The sequence below is a fragment of the Sturnus vulgaris genome, chromosome 3, assembly GCF_052056855.1.
Source record: "Sturnus vulgaris isolate bStuVul1 chromosome 3, bStuVul1.hap1, whole genome shotgun sequence".
NCBI classification, from domain to species: Eukaryota; Metazoa; Chordata; class Aves; order Passeriformes; family Sturnidae; genus Sturnus; species Sturnus vulgaris.
Genome location: NC_142245.1, coordinates 61,005,992 through 61,022,864, shown reverse-complemented (window position 1 = coordinate 61,022,864; position 16,873 = coordinate 61,005,992). Strand labels below are relative to the sequence as shown.

Genomic DNA, 16,873 nt, shown 5'->3' with positions numbered 1-16,873 from the left:
TTGTTACAGTTTTCCCAAAGCTGTTAGCAAATTTGGTCAGATTCTGTAGACTTGATCTGTGAAAGGAAAGACAGCAACAATACTAGTCATATGTTCAAAAATACATAACTTAATGATTTGCCTAAGAAGCTTCTGCTGTGAGTTCAGTTCCTTCAAGAGGAAGATTCTGGGTGAAAAAGATTAGACCTATCTATTTGGACTGCCTTTGGATGCATTTATGCTACCAGTTCAAACCTATGTAAGATGCTCATACCCAGAGAGGGGACTCTAACTTTCTTCCATTAGATTCAGAATCTAATTAAGTGTGGTTACAGAGATGTTAAAAGCACCTTGCAAATGATGTGGTTTTTTCATTAAAATTGTACAGTATTTAAAATCATTAATTCAAATTTAAATTATTATAGTGTTTTGTGGACAGTGTTGTAGTGCAATTATATATATTTTTCTTTGCAAGATATCTTCCTTTTGCAGTTCAAATAGTATGCAGCTGTATTTCACAACTCATGTTACTAGAACTGAAATAATTAAATAAAAATGCATATTAATTAAAATTTGACTTTTCTGTCCATAACTTACAAATATATTCCTAATTGCTTTCCCCAGGAAAAGAGATGTACTGTGTGAGAGACTGTGGCAACATGAGTTGGTATGAAGCCTTTTTCTGAGCTCAGGCAGAACAACAAGGCAAGTTCAGCTTGTTAGGATTCACTTATTAACACTCATTTAACAATCTGTCTTAGTCCAAAAAAGATTGCTTTTTTTAGTATGCTTGACAGTAGCGTGGAAAAGTCACAGCCAAAATAGCATCCCTCTGGAAGCTGTATAGTAACACATGTATCCTAAAGACATGAAACTGAAGTTCCCATCGACTATGGGAAGGATAAGGAAATAGTAACAAGAGGTGAATGTTTATTAAATGGCTTGCCTTGTCATGCTTAGGAGTATACGTTTGATTTTCATGGTGGACGGGTCCGTAAGCAGGAACTTTAAGGTTTTGGTGAAATATTTGGACTATGGCAATTAAAATCTTTGTATATACCCTTTTGGTTAGCTGCCTTTTGGCAGCTACACCTCCCTTAGCTTGGTGACCTAGCAGGGTGATTTGCTGCCTTCAGGACCATCCAGCTCTGTGGTCACTGGTGACTGAAGCTGATGGGCAAGCAGCCTATGCTGCCACCCATAGTGTGTTACATTCTCAGTTTTTTTTCTGGAGGACCACTGAAGGCAAGGGACTGACGTGTCTGTCCTGTTCCAGAATTCAGGTTTTCCCTGGGAAAACTGGGTAGCTGTGTCTCTCTCTCTTAGGCTCTGAAAAGAGCAGGAGGTTGCCCCCTTGGCACCATCCTAGAGGGCAGAGCGACTCTTCTGCTCTCCTTGGTCAGCCTGCTGACCCAAGCCACCCTATTCCCTGTTCCCGGGAGCTGCTGGCACCAGGGGAAGGGGAGTCAATAATGTTGTCTGGATGTTTCCTGTCACAGCCTGCCTCAATCCTTTGGTTCTCCCATTGCCATCTTGCACAGTGGGTGTTACTGTGCCTACGTAAAACTACTTCTGTGACTTGGCCTGTTTTCTCTACCAGAGTCTTGGTGCGAAAAATTGAGTAAAACTCACAGCTCTTTAAGCCATCTTGTTTCCTTTGGCCACTTTGCTATCGTTCCTGCCTGTTGCACTAGACTTCCTATAAATTAGTTCAATGTAAACATTAAACTACATGAAAGGAGTCGGGGAATTTCTCTGTCACCAAGTCTCTTTTAGTAGAAAAATAAATCTAAGATATTTAGCAGAACTCCCTGTATATCAGAACTAGGCTTACATAGCTTTTAAAATTTTGTTATTTATGGAGGCTCTTGTCTGTGGCATCACATCCCTCAGTGCTTGCATAGGGATGAGAAGGTTTAGCAGATCACGTCCTCTATCTTCATTTAGAGGTGGTCAGAAAATTTTTATCAGCGTTTCACAGGGGTTTGTGTGAAGCAAAACAAACTTTTCCATGTTTGCCAAATCTGCAGCTCAAAGTGTCCTGTGGTTACTCCTGCTGTCATTACTGAATCTGGCAAGAGCACCACTTTTCCCTGAATAGCTGCAACACCCTTAATTTCCTCTGTACTAGAAATTCCTAACCTTATCAGGTTTATTCCATGGTGTGACAAATTAAATAAAGAAACCTTTCCAGCAAACTAGAAACTATATATTCAGCATAAAGGACAGATTGGTATTGCCTTGTAAGACAGTCCTGTATTTACAGAGCAATATATGTTAACCTAAAGAAGTTTGTTAGATGTCCCACATCCAGTGAGAACATCCAGCAACAGAAATGTCATCACCCTCATGTCATAATGAGATTATAATTTCACTCTTCCTCTCGATGCCTTAGTTGTGTCAATTTCTTAAGTGACCACTTAAGAGAATTTTCATGCAAGTCCTTCTAAATTAACAAGGAAATGTTCAGAGTTGTGACTTTCCTGTCTGAACTTACTGTGTTGATTAGATATGGGCATGTGCTCATATTTGCGTTTATAGTTTGTAAAAACTGTATTAGAAATAATTACTAGAATAACCTAAAAGGTAGACAGAGGCATGTCTGTTACCACAGCCCTCCCCAGGTTGCAGAGCAGAACCTCTGCCACCAAATTTCTCAGCTGGTCTTGGTCACCTATTCAAAATACTAAGGGTCTCTTCTGTAATGTTGCCCACGTTCTCAGTGTTTTGTTGCCAAGAAAGGTTGTTGGAAGGAAAACAAAGCCCAGTGTGTTGAGGCCACGAGGGAAGGATTGCAGAATATTGTCTATTGGTAAAAGGTTGCAAAACTGGCTTTTCCTATAAAAGGGATCCCCTGTTGCTTCCTTCAATTAAATCTGTTACCGAAAAATCACAGTCCATGGGCTAATCATATGAACAATGGAAGGATTCAAACTGTCCTGCCTCTCTTCAAATCTGAGATATCTGCATAGACTCTAAACAGGCTGTGTCAGGGCCATGAAAATGCTGTACGAGGACCATAATATCTGATTTGTTCCAATACAGTATTTCAAAATTCAGCTCACAATCTTCTAATGTGTAGGGAGGTGTAGACTTGGAGAGTAAGCCTAGTCCAGCAGAAAGATACAGCAGTGAATTTGAATTCAAACTTGGCTGTGGTTGCAGGCATCTGGTTCGTGTCCATAACTGCTAGCAGTAGGATGTAGGATCATAAAGCCTCTTTTGAATAATTCTGTGGAGCTGGTAGTTCCTTTTGTAAAAAAAGATGGTCATTTCAGGATAACTGCTATGCTTCAGTTCTAGTAATAAAAAAACACTGCTCAGCATGAATGCATTGAGGTACATTCACAGAGTGAGAATTGGTTTTCATATTTTGAAAACTATAGAAGAGAATTCTGGGATAAACAAAATGAAAGTTTTTTTCATTTTTATTCTGAGCAATATTGAGGAGAAGACAGTGGAATTTTTTTATTCACAGGCACAGAAATAAAGCAGTGTCACAATATTGATGCAAATACAGTGCTGTGGTATATCTGTTCCTTTTTCAGAACAGAGATTACAAACAGAGCAAGTGTGAATTTTTAAACCTCCTTTTTGAATCTAAAACATTCATATCTGCAATGACTTCTACAGATATTCCAATAATTCTAATAATGTTAGACAGTCCGCTCAAAGAAGCATTTGCCTGCTGCAAAGGAATTGTATTCATCAAAGAAACAGGCAAGCAGCAGCTGCAGCATGGAAGGAGAGATGTAAATAGGACAGATATGTGTTAAATTGTCAAGCAGATGTAGGTGATCAATAGTCATTTTTATTACATGACCTGTTTAATTTTATCAACAAATTTTCATTTATTCTTGAATAGGAATGATACAATGGTACCCAGCTACCTTGCCAGCCAACGTGGCATTGCAGACACTCCCACAACTGCTATTTTGGGAGTATGAGAATAGAAACAGAGCATCAGGGACTCATAGAGGCCCATGTGCCTGCCTACCAAGGTGGCTGCACAGATAAATCCAAGCACAATCTTCATGTAAGGATGTGCATGCATTTGCATTCACATGTCAGTCGGATGTGTTTCCAGTGGGAGTGCTGAGCTCTCTTAGGAGGTGCTACAGTCTTCACCCCAGACTTCTGATGAGCCATGAATGTCTCAAAATACTGAAAATAAACAAAAAACCCAACAAACCCATTCTTCTGTAGCTATATAAACTGTATTTTAAAAGGCTCATTTAAGCAATGTGACATTTTTCATGCCTGAGAAAGTACTTATAAGTGAGCTATCTGCTTCTTTTGAAGTAATAAACACAATTGTAGCTATATGGATTTTATACATATATCTGTAAATGAGAACTGTTCTGCAGAAAATATTCATGGGAGAAGAGCTCTGGCCTTTTTTAGACCATATTACATGATGTACTACAACAAAAATTACACTGTGAGTAAATATAATCACTACTGTTGGGTGGAATCTGGAGGCCTCTGTGACTGATTATTCATATTCTGCATATTAAGCACTACAGGGTCAAGTGTGAGAGTGGCTGAGCGCCAGATTTCCCATTGATTTTGTGCTGAGTTGCGTGGATAGATCATTAGCACTGAGTACTGATTTCCATGACCCATGAGCAATTCTGAAAAACAAGAAACTCTGCAACTGGAAACCAGTTTTATTTTAAATAATCATTAAGTATTTTAATTATTTTTTCTAGTGGCTAAATACACTGGGGCAGCCAACATGTTTTTGAGCATCTTTACTAAAAGCGAAGGAAATCAATAATCAAAGGGCTTCATTCAAAGGAGTGTGTGGGATCAATTCAGAAAAGCTGTGAGGAGATGTTGCTCATAAATACCTTGGATACCCTGAGAGACGAGTCTGAATTAAGTCTGTCTTTACTGTAAATTAAAGGATAGACTTAGACCCAGGATTTAGAGATAGCAAAGAGTTATGGTAAGCAGTGAGTCAGAGAATGTGGAGTATGTAGCTGTTTGGTTTTGGGAATAGTGCCTCTGCCTCGGTTGCATGGTAGCCTGAAATATTTCTCCTTGGAAATGATAATTCTGTTTTTAATCTATTCTTATATTTACATTCTTATAATACATTCTTATAATGTATTCTTATATTTGATTTTAACCAAAACTATCCCCCTAGACATTCTTTTTAATATCTTTAGAATATTTATCTGCACTTTCTCCAAAATGATGCTTTACCAAAATGTAGTCTGATGATTCTTCAGGGGGAGAGCACAGTTCTTCCATGCCCGTACTAACAGTGCTGTGAAGAGCTTCTGTTCCAGAGCAGAATGATCAGATTAACAGCTAATAGAGGCACTGCCTTGCAATATGAAGAGTTTTGTTTGTTTCTCTCTCCTCCTTGAATCGCCATATGAATTATGCTTTATCAGTGAATTCACTCCCAGGTTATGCAGTACACTAGGAAGATTAATAAAAGTATTTCATAACTTTTATCTAAATGTGCTGGCAAACTTTAATAAATTTCCATCTATGAAAAATGAAAAATTTAGGTAATTGAACAAGTACAAAGCTCTGTGCTGAGAGCGTACAATAATATCTCTTTCGCCAGATGCATGTGACTAAGCAGCCTCTTATTACTGGCTGCAGAATGCAAATGCCAGAAGAGGACATGAAATGTATGACCTTTAAATATAGATGGAGGGAAACAGTTATTTACCTAGTGCTGGGGACTCTGAAATAGCAAATGGCATGACCAATGAGAATTGGATAATAAAATTTGCTTTTCCTGGAACAAATGCTTCATAAAAGGAGGATTCTGCAGTAGGATTTATAGTTTATTAGGAAAATGTTTCATGGAAAAGTACCATTTCAAATTACATGTAATGATGTATGAGAATCCTCCCTGTGTATACAGTTGGTTTGCTGTGTATGTTATTCATACAAAGTTGTAGCAAAACGGGGAGATGTCAGGTTCTTGTTTTTATCAGCAGATATTTAAGAATGGACTGCTGGAACTTGCAATCCTTTGATGTTAGAGCTTTAAGATAGAAGACAGAAGAGAGGCAGAGAGGGATCATATGGTTTTTCTAACTTTATGCTTTGTTTAGAAAAATATTTGTAACCTGTACTTTGAGGGTTTTAGTAATTTTTCCTGTGAGAAACTCCTGAATTAGAGGCAGTGAATAAATAGATAGATTTTAGGTTTATTAAGCAAAATCACAAAATAGAGGCACTTAAATTCAGGAATGCTGCTGAAGTGTAAATATGCCTTATGCTGTATTTGACCCTGAGATTGGCTCGGAGCATGGGACTGATAATGCCAAGGTTGCGAGATTGATTCCTTCAAGGGCCATTTACTTAAGAGTTGGATTTGATGGTCCTTATGGGCCCCTTCCAACTCAGAATATTCTGTGATTCTGTGATCTTTGCTCAGATGTCACAGGTGAGTGTTTGCAGAAAAAATTAAATTTGCACACTTCTAAACTGAGTGAGGGTTTATAATGTTAGCCAGTGGCTTTTGCTGGAGTATTATACAAAACATGAGCATTGAAATATTTTTGATCTAATACGCTGTACACATCTTTATGGAACACTTTTGGTTTGGAGTTTGAGGAGGGGAAAAATGACTTTTTACAATCAGGAAGAGGCAGCTAGTAAGTTAGAATCCAGCTCAAGTCAGAGGCTGTTGATACAATCACAGCTACTGTCTTTGCACGGCAATGAATTCCTTCTCTTGTCTGTTGTGACGCATAGGTGAAAAACAAGCAGCAGAGCCAGACGATGCAGAGCTGGTGAGCCTCAGCAAAAGGCTGGTGGAGAACGCAGTGCTGAAGGCCGTGCAGCAATATTTAGAAGAAACACAAAACAAAAGCAGGCAGACTGATGGGAGCCCTGCAAAAACTGAGGAGGCCGCGAGCGCCAGCAAGAATGAGAGCGACAATGATAACAGCAAGTGAGCACTGTGCAAAAAGCCTGGGAGCAAATATCCCACCAAGAATAACTACAAACCATGTTCCGCTCCCTGCTGAAATTTGCAAAGTGGTGCTGGTGTCAGGCACTCTGCTTTGTGAGTCTCTTATCAAGAGTTTGTTCTGAATTGAAGGACACTATCTACTGGTTTAATAAGTGCGTGCACTGCTGAAAATCTGTCGAATGCTGGGAGGGATGGACGGTGGAAAAAAGACAAGAGTGGTGAAGCAGGCGGCTCCAGTCTTCACTTGCTCTTGATATCAAGGCTCCCTTCCTTGCTTTTGAAGAGAAACTGAACATTTTGCATTTGTCGTTTGGACTGTTGTGGATGGCTGTGGGTGAGGCCTTGCCAAAAGTGGAAGCGATGCCCTGCGCCCGCGGGTTTGGCAGCGCGGCCGGGCCGCTTGCTCCGTGTGAGAGCACGTGCTGTTTCCTAGTCAACAGCAGTCAATACCAGGCTAAAAATTACCACTACAGATGCTCATCGCAGATACTATTACACAGTATGTAATAAGGCAGGAGTTTCCTTTAAATGTGATGCTGTACTGTTCTTTACATTTTGGTAGCATTTGTTGATGTAAATTATATTTTTTGATGAAATACCTTTTTATAAAAAATCAGTATGGGCGAAACACTGAGCACTTACTACTGTCCAAACCAGTTATGATCTCTTGATCTCTGTACAGCAATGATTCTAAATCCCATTAGTTGCTATAAAATGTATTATATTGTTGTTTTCCTCTAGGAAAGAGCCATGAAGCAGACTTAGTAAAGGAAGCTTTACGCAGAGAAGCACAGGCCCTGTTACCCAGACTGAATCAGATAAAGGAGCTGTTAACGAGTCCTGAGATCCGCACAAAAATTAGCAAAGAACTGTTTGAAGACAGACACAACTCTAACAGTAAATGGAAAAGTTGCATTGACTCTGAGCCTCCAAATACATGACTGTAAATTGCCATGATGGAAAATCTCATCAGGTTGTTTAAAGACAAAATACTGCAGCAAGAAATTTTTCAGGTTGGTTGGTCTGGGTTTTTTAACTGAAAATGTGAATGGGTATAAATGGCTCATGAGATACTTGCACAGAAGGATTATATTTCATAATAATGAAGTATAGCCACTTCTCAACATGCACTGAAACATGTTTGAGTGTGCAGGTATATGTCATGACTCCGAAGTGGAAAAATACTGGTTTCAAATAGATCTGAGCAAACACTGTGCCCTTCCTTTATCATTGTAAATAACTCACTTTTTTTCTCATATATTCCTTCCCTAACAATGATGTACAAGTACTGAAAAATTGGTGGTTTTAAATACTTCAAAATGTATATTTGGGAAAAAAAATCCTCTTTTAATTATCTGCCTTTTGTATATGTACTGGCATTTTGGGTTAGCATTGTATGTTTTTTATTGTTTTTTTAAACAGCACTTGAATACTTGTATAGATGCTGACATTTAGTTTCCGCTGATGTTTACACTAAAGCAAGAATGTTTTAAATTTCAGTATGAAATTCAGGCTCCACTGATCTCAATGGCATATTTTTGTTGGTTTTAATGGAGTCAGGATGCTGCAATTAAGATCTCTTGTGCAAATAATAATACTCCTTGGGATAATATTTGCCTTTTTACTTTTGTAGAACAGTGTTTTTGTCTTTTGTTTTTGATGTTCCTCCATCTCTACCTTCTGCTGCCTGAGGTGGGGTGTCAGTTTGCTCTCATTGTTCCCTCCACACACCTGCAAGATGCACTGAAGATTTGGATGATGGACAACAATCAGGTGGTTGATGCAGGTGTAGGTCCAATATTTGCAATTTTTATAAACATTGTCATAAAAGCTATATAATATGTTGTGATTGGTATCAGAATTGTGCTGTTAGAACAGCTGTGTGCATATTCTTCATTAGTTTTAAGCACTGTTCATTTATCTCACAGCAGAGCTTTTTTTTTTTCCTCATTTGATATATAACAGTATATTCTGGAACGCATCTTATACGTGCCATGTTCACAATAAAATGTTTTTCCTTTGCACTCTGTGTATGTTTTCACCTGTTTCCAAATGGACTTGAATAAAATTAAGTACTTGCCAGTAACAGGGTTACAGGAGAGAAATAGTGCTCCAGTGAATCACACCATTAAGCTGATGACAGGGTGTTGTGGCAACATATTGCTCTGGAGCTTGGCTGCTGAAATCATGCAGATAAACTAGGCCCAAGTCATTATTGTTTTCTAGGAAAAGACTTTGAAACTCTTGGGATTAATTTATGTTCTGGGCAGGGCAGGTTTAGAAATAAATACTGGGTACAACTTCCAAGAGGTCCACTCTTGAAGTGTGAGTTAAAGGAATAGTCTCAAAATACTCTAGAATGGTAAATTTAAAAAAAAATCTGAGTCTGAAATCATCCCTGGAGATCATTGGGAGGTAGCTTTTTATAGCCTATCAAGCAGTTTAAATCCAACTTGCACATAAAAACACAAAACCAGACACTCAGCTGTGAAAACAGGAAACAATTTATTGTATTATATTTGAATCATGGATTGTCATCTCCCATTCCTCTATACAAGTCAGTTCCAAGATTAAGGGCCTTTTTATATTATCCAGCTTGTAACAGTCATTGTTCTCATGCTTCAAGTAAAACTGTGGGAATTAATCACTGAATTTATGTCACCTATCACTTTGATAGGTGACCTCATTATTAGAGAGCCTGCTCATTCAGTTCCTATGGATGGCATCAAGAATAGCAGCTCTGAAAAATGTTTAGGAGAGTTAAGGGCCTGAGCATAGGCATTATCTGAGATGTACTGGAGTGGGCTGCCAGATATGGCACAAACCGTAAAGAAGACTTTCTACTGGATCAGGAACTGTGGCGTAGGGGACACCCCAGACCCTCTAAAAAGGCTCTGGTTGCCTGTGTTTAAGCAACCCAAACCCATCTTTAATTTTCAGATGTTTTGAGACAAGAAAATCAACAGAGCTTTTGTTTCTGAGCCATTCACATTCTCTTAAAATAGCCTTTACTTCTGGTTTTGACTAGAGCAACTGTTAATTTACTCAAAATTCAAAACAATACATAGGAAAAACCCTTGCATCTAGATTGATTTTCTTATGACAACCCTTCTTTCTCAAAGTTTTTTTCCCACTGGCAATGAAGCCTGGCTGCCAAATTGAAGGATAAATCTCATGTATGGAGCTGTGACGTGAGCACTGAAGAATGCAGATACATAAAGACTGAACCTAATATAGGCAAGTGTGAAGCTCAGAGATGCACCCACCAGAATAAATATGTTGCCTTCCTCACACTTACAAATCATTTTCAGACAGCAATTTTCTTTCTTAAATAAGCTCTTCTTCTGGGGAATGTCTTAAGGTAGTGATGCACAGGTTATTCTAGGAAAGTGTTGGCATTTCAAAACAGATGGTGCAAGTTTGTCCGTGTTTTGTTTTCAGTTCTACCTTCCAATTTGCTAATACTCAAAGAGTATTTCTACACTGCTGATTGTAGAGCTGTCTGTGACAGATTTAAAAGCAGTAGCTCAGCTTCCAGGACTAATCTAGCTGGAACTGCCCATGACCTACTGAGAAACTTCCTGACATCTAGGCTTGGTCCAGGCATAGCCCAAAAAGATTGTGGAAGGCATGCATTGGATATCTGAGCAACCCATGCCATAAATTCCCTACAAGGTTGGGTTGTGCATCAGAGTTGTTAAAGGGCTGACAGAGTCACCAGAGACAGTGAATCCATGTGAGTCCTGACTAACAGGCACCAGTTCTGTGATGAAGGAAGGGAGACTCTTGTGGAAACCCGTGTCTCCAAGCGCAGGTGCACGTGGCATAAGGATGCTTAGTCTGGTAGCTAAGGGGTAATGCACCAGCTGAATGTGCATCAAGGCCTTTGTGAGAACGAAGCTAAATGGTGTTTCTGTGTTGACTGAAGGTGACCTAAAGCTAAAATGGATTGGAGCTTAAGGTCAGATTCGAATGTTGTATCCAGATATACAGGTATTGGGACCTATGCTGGATAATGTTCTGTGTCTATTGATGGTCCTACTGAATTGTTTGGTAAAATACTACTTCTTGGCAAGGTTATACAGTCTGTAAGTTAGGATTCAAAAGGCTTCATGTTATATATTTATAGAAGTTTCTGATTATAACTGTGCACACTTCTGTGTGTGCTATTTTAGCCTAAAGACCATGTGAGCATGTCATGGATCAGAGTGTGAGCCGTGCTTCATTCTGGTGACAAGAATGATACTGTTTCATTTTTATGTCAGTCTAGACATGACTCACATATTCTTGTTAGAATTCTGACTTTTTATAAAAGTCTTGAGAGATATCCTACACATTTGTGTAGTCAGCAACCAGGAAAAATAGAAGAGCAGGGCCTCTGCCCTCAGTGGAACTTGAAAGTCAAAATTTAACAAAAACACACATTTAATTTTTTTCCAGTTATATCCAAGAATATGCTTGTGAAATTAAGTGTAGATTGCAACTTTTGCACCACAGATGAAATACTAACTGCAGAGCTGGCTGCAGCCCAATGGAAGGCAGGAGGAAATGTGGTTGCCTCAGGTGGAACCTGGTATCCAGACACCTGAGGGTTGCTTTGCTCTACTTTTACCATCAGACTTGGTTTTGCACAATCTTTTTCAAAATGATGTTTTATCAGTGAATGTCCCCTGCCTCTGTTCAGCTGTTAGAGGTGTATTGTCCTGGCCTGAAAAAATGAGAGGCTGAACTGTTACTGCTGTGGCTTTCAGCTGTTTCCATCCCTTTGGAGAAGGGGAGAAGTTGTTGCTGAAATCCCAAAGAGATGGATGTCTTTGCAGAGACACCTGGGGGTCTCTGGGCTGGAGGTCAAGTCTCTCGGCTAGAGACACCTGGGCTAGAGGTTGAAGGAGGGCCTAGATGACTGTTTTTGGGAGTCTTCATCTGGCAGTGATCACTGCCTGATCCAGCCCAAAATCACCGGACAAAAGCAGTTCCCAAGGGATGCACCCTCCCAGAAATGACATGGCGAGTGGCTCAACTGCGTGATTACTCAGCAGTTGGATAAAATAAGTGGTGTTTTAGCTTCATGGAAATTGTGTCAAGTTATGGTCATGTAATAATTTAATTTTGAAAACCTTTTGTAATTTCAATTCTTCTGGAACTTTTCACATAGTGACAGGGGATAATCTCTGAAACTGATGAAGGTGCATTTGCTTTCAAAGAGCTCTTTAGTGTCATACCATAATCTTCTTTAGAAATGCTTTGCACTTTTTATTTCAATTAAACCAAGTATTTCCTGGCCTGGTTTCAGAGGCAAAGATTCACACTATTCTTATGGGAAAGGAAACTGTTTGAATCATGGAAGTAGGAGCACGTTAATGCTGACATGTGTTGTACTCTGCTGTCCCTTTGATCAATAGTTTCTGTATAAGCAACTTCTTAGCATGCACTCATCTTCTCATTTATATTCTCCTCATGTTAAGCCTTTATAATGAGAACATTTGTACTGAATGAAAATCAGTCCCAAGGGACGGTTGGGCTGAGAAATAAAACACACTCATAGTGGAGCAATAATTAGAACAGTACAAGGGAAAACAAAAAGTGATATGCCTGCCATTCCTGGCATAGCAAAAAGGGCACTCTGGCATTGATAAGCAAATAATTCTGCAACAAGAGACTGGAGTTTGACTGCTGGTTTGTGGTCTCTGCTCCCACTGCTGTTTATGTTCTTTGTTTAGTGACTCTTGGATGAAAAATGCATTAGCAGAGACTGGGACGTGGAACTGTTTCTTGAAGGAACTTTCCTCACTGCTGGAAAATAAAGCCCCTTTCTGCTCATGGTGATTAAAGATTAAACCAATCCAAAATGCAGAATTAGGGTAGTTAAGAGGAGATAATTAAAAAATTACACATGGGGATTTCAGTAGAAGCTTATTTGAAATAAAACTTGCTTTTCTTTCAGATAAGAAAGGCAGAGATGATTTGAGGTCAAGATTGACTCTAGAGATTCTGGTGGGATTTTTTTTAGCAAAACTACAATTTGAATCAAAACTCAAAGAGAAAGCATTACATTTCCAGAATACTTTTTACTTTAATTCCTTTTTTCTTTTCTTCTCTTAGCCATACAGAGAACTTCAGGCACTGAAACACTCAGAAGATAAGAAAAAAACATGCTGATACGATTTAACTTCAGTCATAACTCAGAAAAACAAAACATAAGAGAAAAACAAAGCAAAGAAGAAATACCAGCAACTAATGATAAAATTCAAAGGTAGATGCCAGTGTGAAAAAAATTTAGTAAGTCCTAATGTTTAGAAGAATAGAGGGTGCAGTGAAGCAAAAGAATAGTGTTCTCTGCATCTGGTCAGTCAAATAATGAATACTTGTGTTTGTCACTCTGCGGTACTGTACAGACAAATGTCCCATTTCCCAGTCACATTCTCCAACCAGATACATCCAAGGAAGAAGGCTGAATGAGCATGTGGCTGTGAAAAGCCACTCTAGCAGAGCACCGAAGTGAAGGGTTACAAGAAATATTGCAGGATAGAGGCTAAGTAAAGGTAAAGTCAAGGCAGAGCTCAGGGACATGATCTCTAGAGGAGCAGGAAGAAACAAAGGAACAAAGTGTGCATTTGAAATTCCATTTATGACTGTGTAGGTCCTCTGAATCTTTATCACTTTCAGAGGTTGCCTCTTGTCACTAGGTGAAAACTTACAGAAGAATTAAAATTTCAAAAGCTTTTCACAAATTAAATTATTACATGACCATGAGTTGGAACAATTTTCCTGAAGCTAAAACACCACTTACTATATCCAACTTCTGTCAAAGTGGAAGAAATAGTCAAATCCTTGAATGTGCAGAGAGCTACAGGAAATTCATTGCAAATGATCTTAAATTCTGAGGTATTCCTGCTGCCAGCCAGCAGAGCAGAGTGGGCAACAAACCTCCCCCCTCCAGAAATAAATGGATGACTAAATGTTCACAAGTGGTTTGAGGTGATAGCTGCAGCATCAAACCTTGCTAAGTACAGGAAATTGGAATACAAACTTCAGCAGACTTATTTAGGTTAATTACCAAAAAGGGTCACAGCAAAACCAGGCAGAATCGTCAAGTAAATACGATAACTTGTTAAATTAAAACCTTCTTTACCAGTGTGCTCTAAAATTAGATGTGTCACTGGACTGGGATGGATCTTATTGTTTGTAGAATGATTGCTAACAAAGGGAATATGCAGAGAATTGCTAAAACAACATCCTAAATTAATAATTCTGCAAAGGTAGGGAAGGTGTTTCAAAAGTGAAGGTGCAAAAAGGAAAAAACAGATTAATTTTTTAGTAAGTCCAGTAAGTCCCTTCATCCACCCATCCATCCATCCATCAATCCATCCATCCATCCCAGTAAAACTTCAAGTGCAGGAATGTTCAGGAACAAGTGTAACGTGTATAGTTCCATTGCACTCAAACAAAAAATTATGTTAATCAAGGAAGCATAACTGAAACTGCTTTTAGTGGTAGATGTAGAAAACATAGAAAAATAGATTCATTGCTCATCGAGCTAACATTGCCAGTGACCTGCCTGTTACATATTTACTCCATAATTTTCCATGTAGACATAATATTGCTTTTTCTAGAGATACAGGAAAGGCATTGAAATACAGAGAACACCCACTTAATTTGTACCTTAAGATTATAAAAAAGAAAATGAAGTAATGCATTTTTTGAGAGACTGGAAATTAATCTTATTAGTTATATATTAGACAGTTTTTGGACTTTCAGTATATAAGGGCATACTACTTTGAAAATAACATGGACAAAACACATTATGGAACATCACTGGATTTAGTGATGGATTTAGTTACAGAAAAGATGAGTACAGACAAGCCACAGATCAATTTGTCTTGTTTTGTCTTGTTGCCATCCTGTAACTTCATACTCTTAGAAGACCATTTTTCATCTGTCATGACTGCAGAGATGCTCCTTCATAATTACATATTAAGTCTCTGGGTTTTTACTGCTGTAGCATTTCTGGATCATCTGCATGAATTAATAATTTATATACATTCATAATTTACACTAGGGACCATGATGGAGTAAGAGGCTGGAGGCCATGGGATCAAAGGGACAAAGGATCTTCTCTGTAGTCAGTGAAGTCACCAGGGTCATGAAGAGAGGCCAAAACACTGTGTGTGGGGAGACTGATCTCTGGGTAGAGCAATGTGCTCTACCAAACCAAGGGAGCAATCTATACCACCAGCACATGAAAACCTGGGCTGGGAAAGTGAGCATGAACAGGTCCTAGCTCAAAATGTGTTATGGCCTCTCTTTCAGCTCAGTTTGTTTGAGCATCTTTAACCAGGCATAAGGAGACTCCACAAACCGGACATGCACAACTCAAAAGCATAAAGTGGCTGTTTATTACATAGCACATTCAAAAATGGGGTTTTACAAACTACTGAGCTAAGCTTTAACATGCTCCCCATCCCAAAGTCTCTCTGCTGGTCCGGCAGCCATGAATTAGGAGGAGAGGGATGAGTCTCCACAGTCCCCTGGACCAAAGTCTCTGTGGTGCTGAGCTGCCACCTGCCACCCCCTCCAGCAGTGCTGGTGCACCAGCTGTGTGAGCCAGGGACTCCTGCATTGCTGACCTCCTGCCACCCCATCTCACATCCTTCATCCAGCCTCCATCACAGCTGCACGGGGCACCTGTCAACATGAGACCTTGTTCCCAGGCTGGGGGAGCCACAACATGGCCAGCAGCCTCACCACATCCGTATCTGTCATGTGGACTGTTCTCCACACCAGCAGATATTTCCATCCAAACACTACATTACCTTATGCATGGATGGATTAATGTTACTATTTGTATTCCAGACTCAAACTGGTCCTTGCTCGAATTAGATTAAGGAAGTTTCAGAGAAGTGTTAGCTAACATTTGTTAATCATTATTCTTGAAAGTAATCTCAGAGCACTTGGCTCTGCCAAAATATTGGACATTTTCCTCACCCTGTCTCCTTTCCTCACTCCAGAGAAATCCAAAGAGAAGTTTGCTTCAGCCACAGCTGGCCCCAGAGGATTAGTCACAGAGGCACAGAAAGCCTATGGACAAAATCAAATGGAACTCTATGGCAATGGCCACTGAATACACAGATAAAATCTTCATATTGCACGTAGCCTTCTCCTTCCTCTGGTTTACTTGGAGGTCATCCTACAGTGCTCCTTTGGTTGGGGCTGTGGCACATGGGGATGCTCAGTTTGGCTGTTTTGTGAAATTCATCCTTCACTAACCATGTTATTTATATTTGGAGGTTTGTGTAAGACCAGTTTAAAAATAAACACAAGCCCAACATAGACCTAACACAGTCTGGCATGAACATGTTGCAGCATCTGTGTTAAATTCTCCTCATATTAAAGAAACTTCATAATCCTACCAATCCGTAGCCTGGAAATCACACAAATATATTAAGAAACTTTCAAAAGAAATCAGAGTGGATTTAGCTGCTCTCTCAAAGTTTTATTAATTGTACAAGCAGACACATCAGGTTATGCACAAAGCCCTTGCATGCACTTTGTTCTGCTGCTGCAGAAGTCCATGTCATGTAAGTTACATGGCAAGAAGAGTTTTGCTCATTCATGTGAACACCATAAGGTGCTTTACTGGAGAGAAAAAGAGGCTCAGAGTGGCAGCACATCCAGGAGCTGAGCAAACTGGGGCTAGGAGACACCAGATCTAGAGAATCGGTTTTCAAACCAAAGTTATCATCATGAGGGTCTTTCATCACCCAGATTTCTCAATTGAAAGGACAGAGAGAGAAGTAGAAACCCAAAACTGAACCAATAAATGTTTATTAGCCAGTTTTTTATAGAGTGGGTTGCTGGCATGATATCTAAAATAGTCCAGTTTTTAATCAGACTACTTTAGAGTGTGTTTAAAAACTGAAAATGCCCTCGCTACCCAAGTGAGGT

General features: G+C 39.4%; 1 protein-coding gene across 3 annotated transcripts in view; it reads left to right on the top strand.

Annotated features, from left to right (window-relative positions):
- AKAP7 (A-kinase anchoring protein 7) overlaps positions 1-8,952 on the top strand; it is a 79,213-nt gene extending 70,261 nt beyond the window's left edge. The window contains exon 8 of one of the 3 annotated variants that reach the window (XM_088161787.1): positions 7,670-8,952. In XM_088161787.1, coding sequence (XP_088017913.1) covers positions 7,670-7,869 — 200 coding nt within the window. In that variant the 3' untranslated portion in view covers positions 7,870-8,952. The other 2 variants (XM_088161786.1, XM_088161789.1) reach the window with 2 other exon arrangements.
- Positions 8,953-16,873: the final 7,921 nt, after the last annotated feature.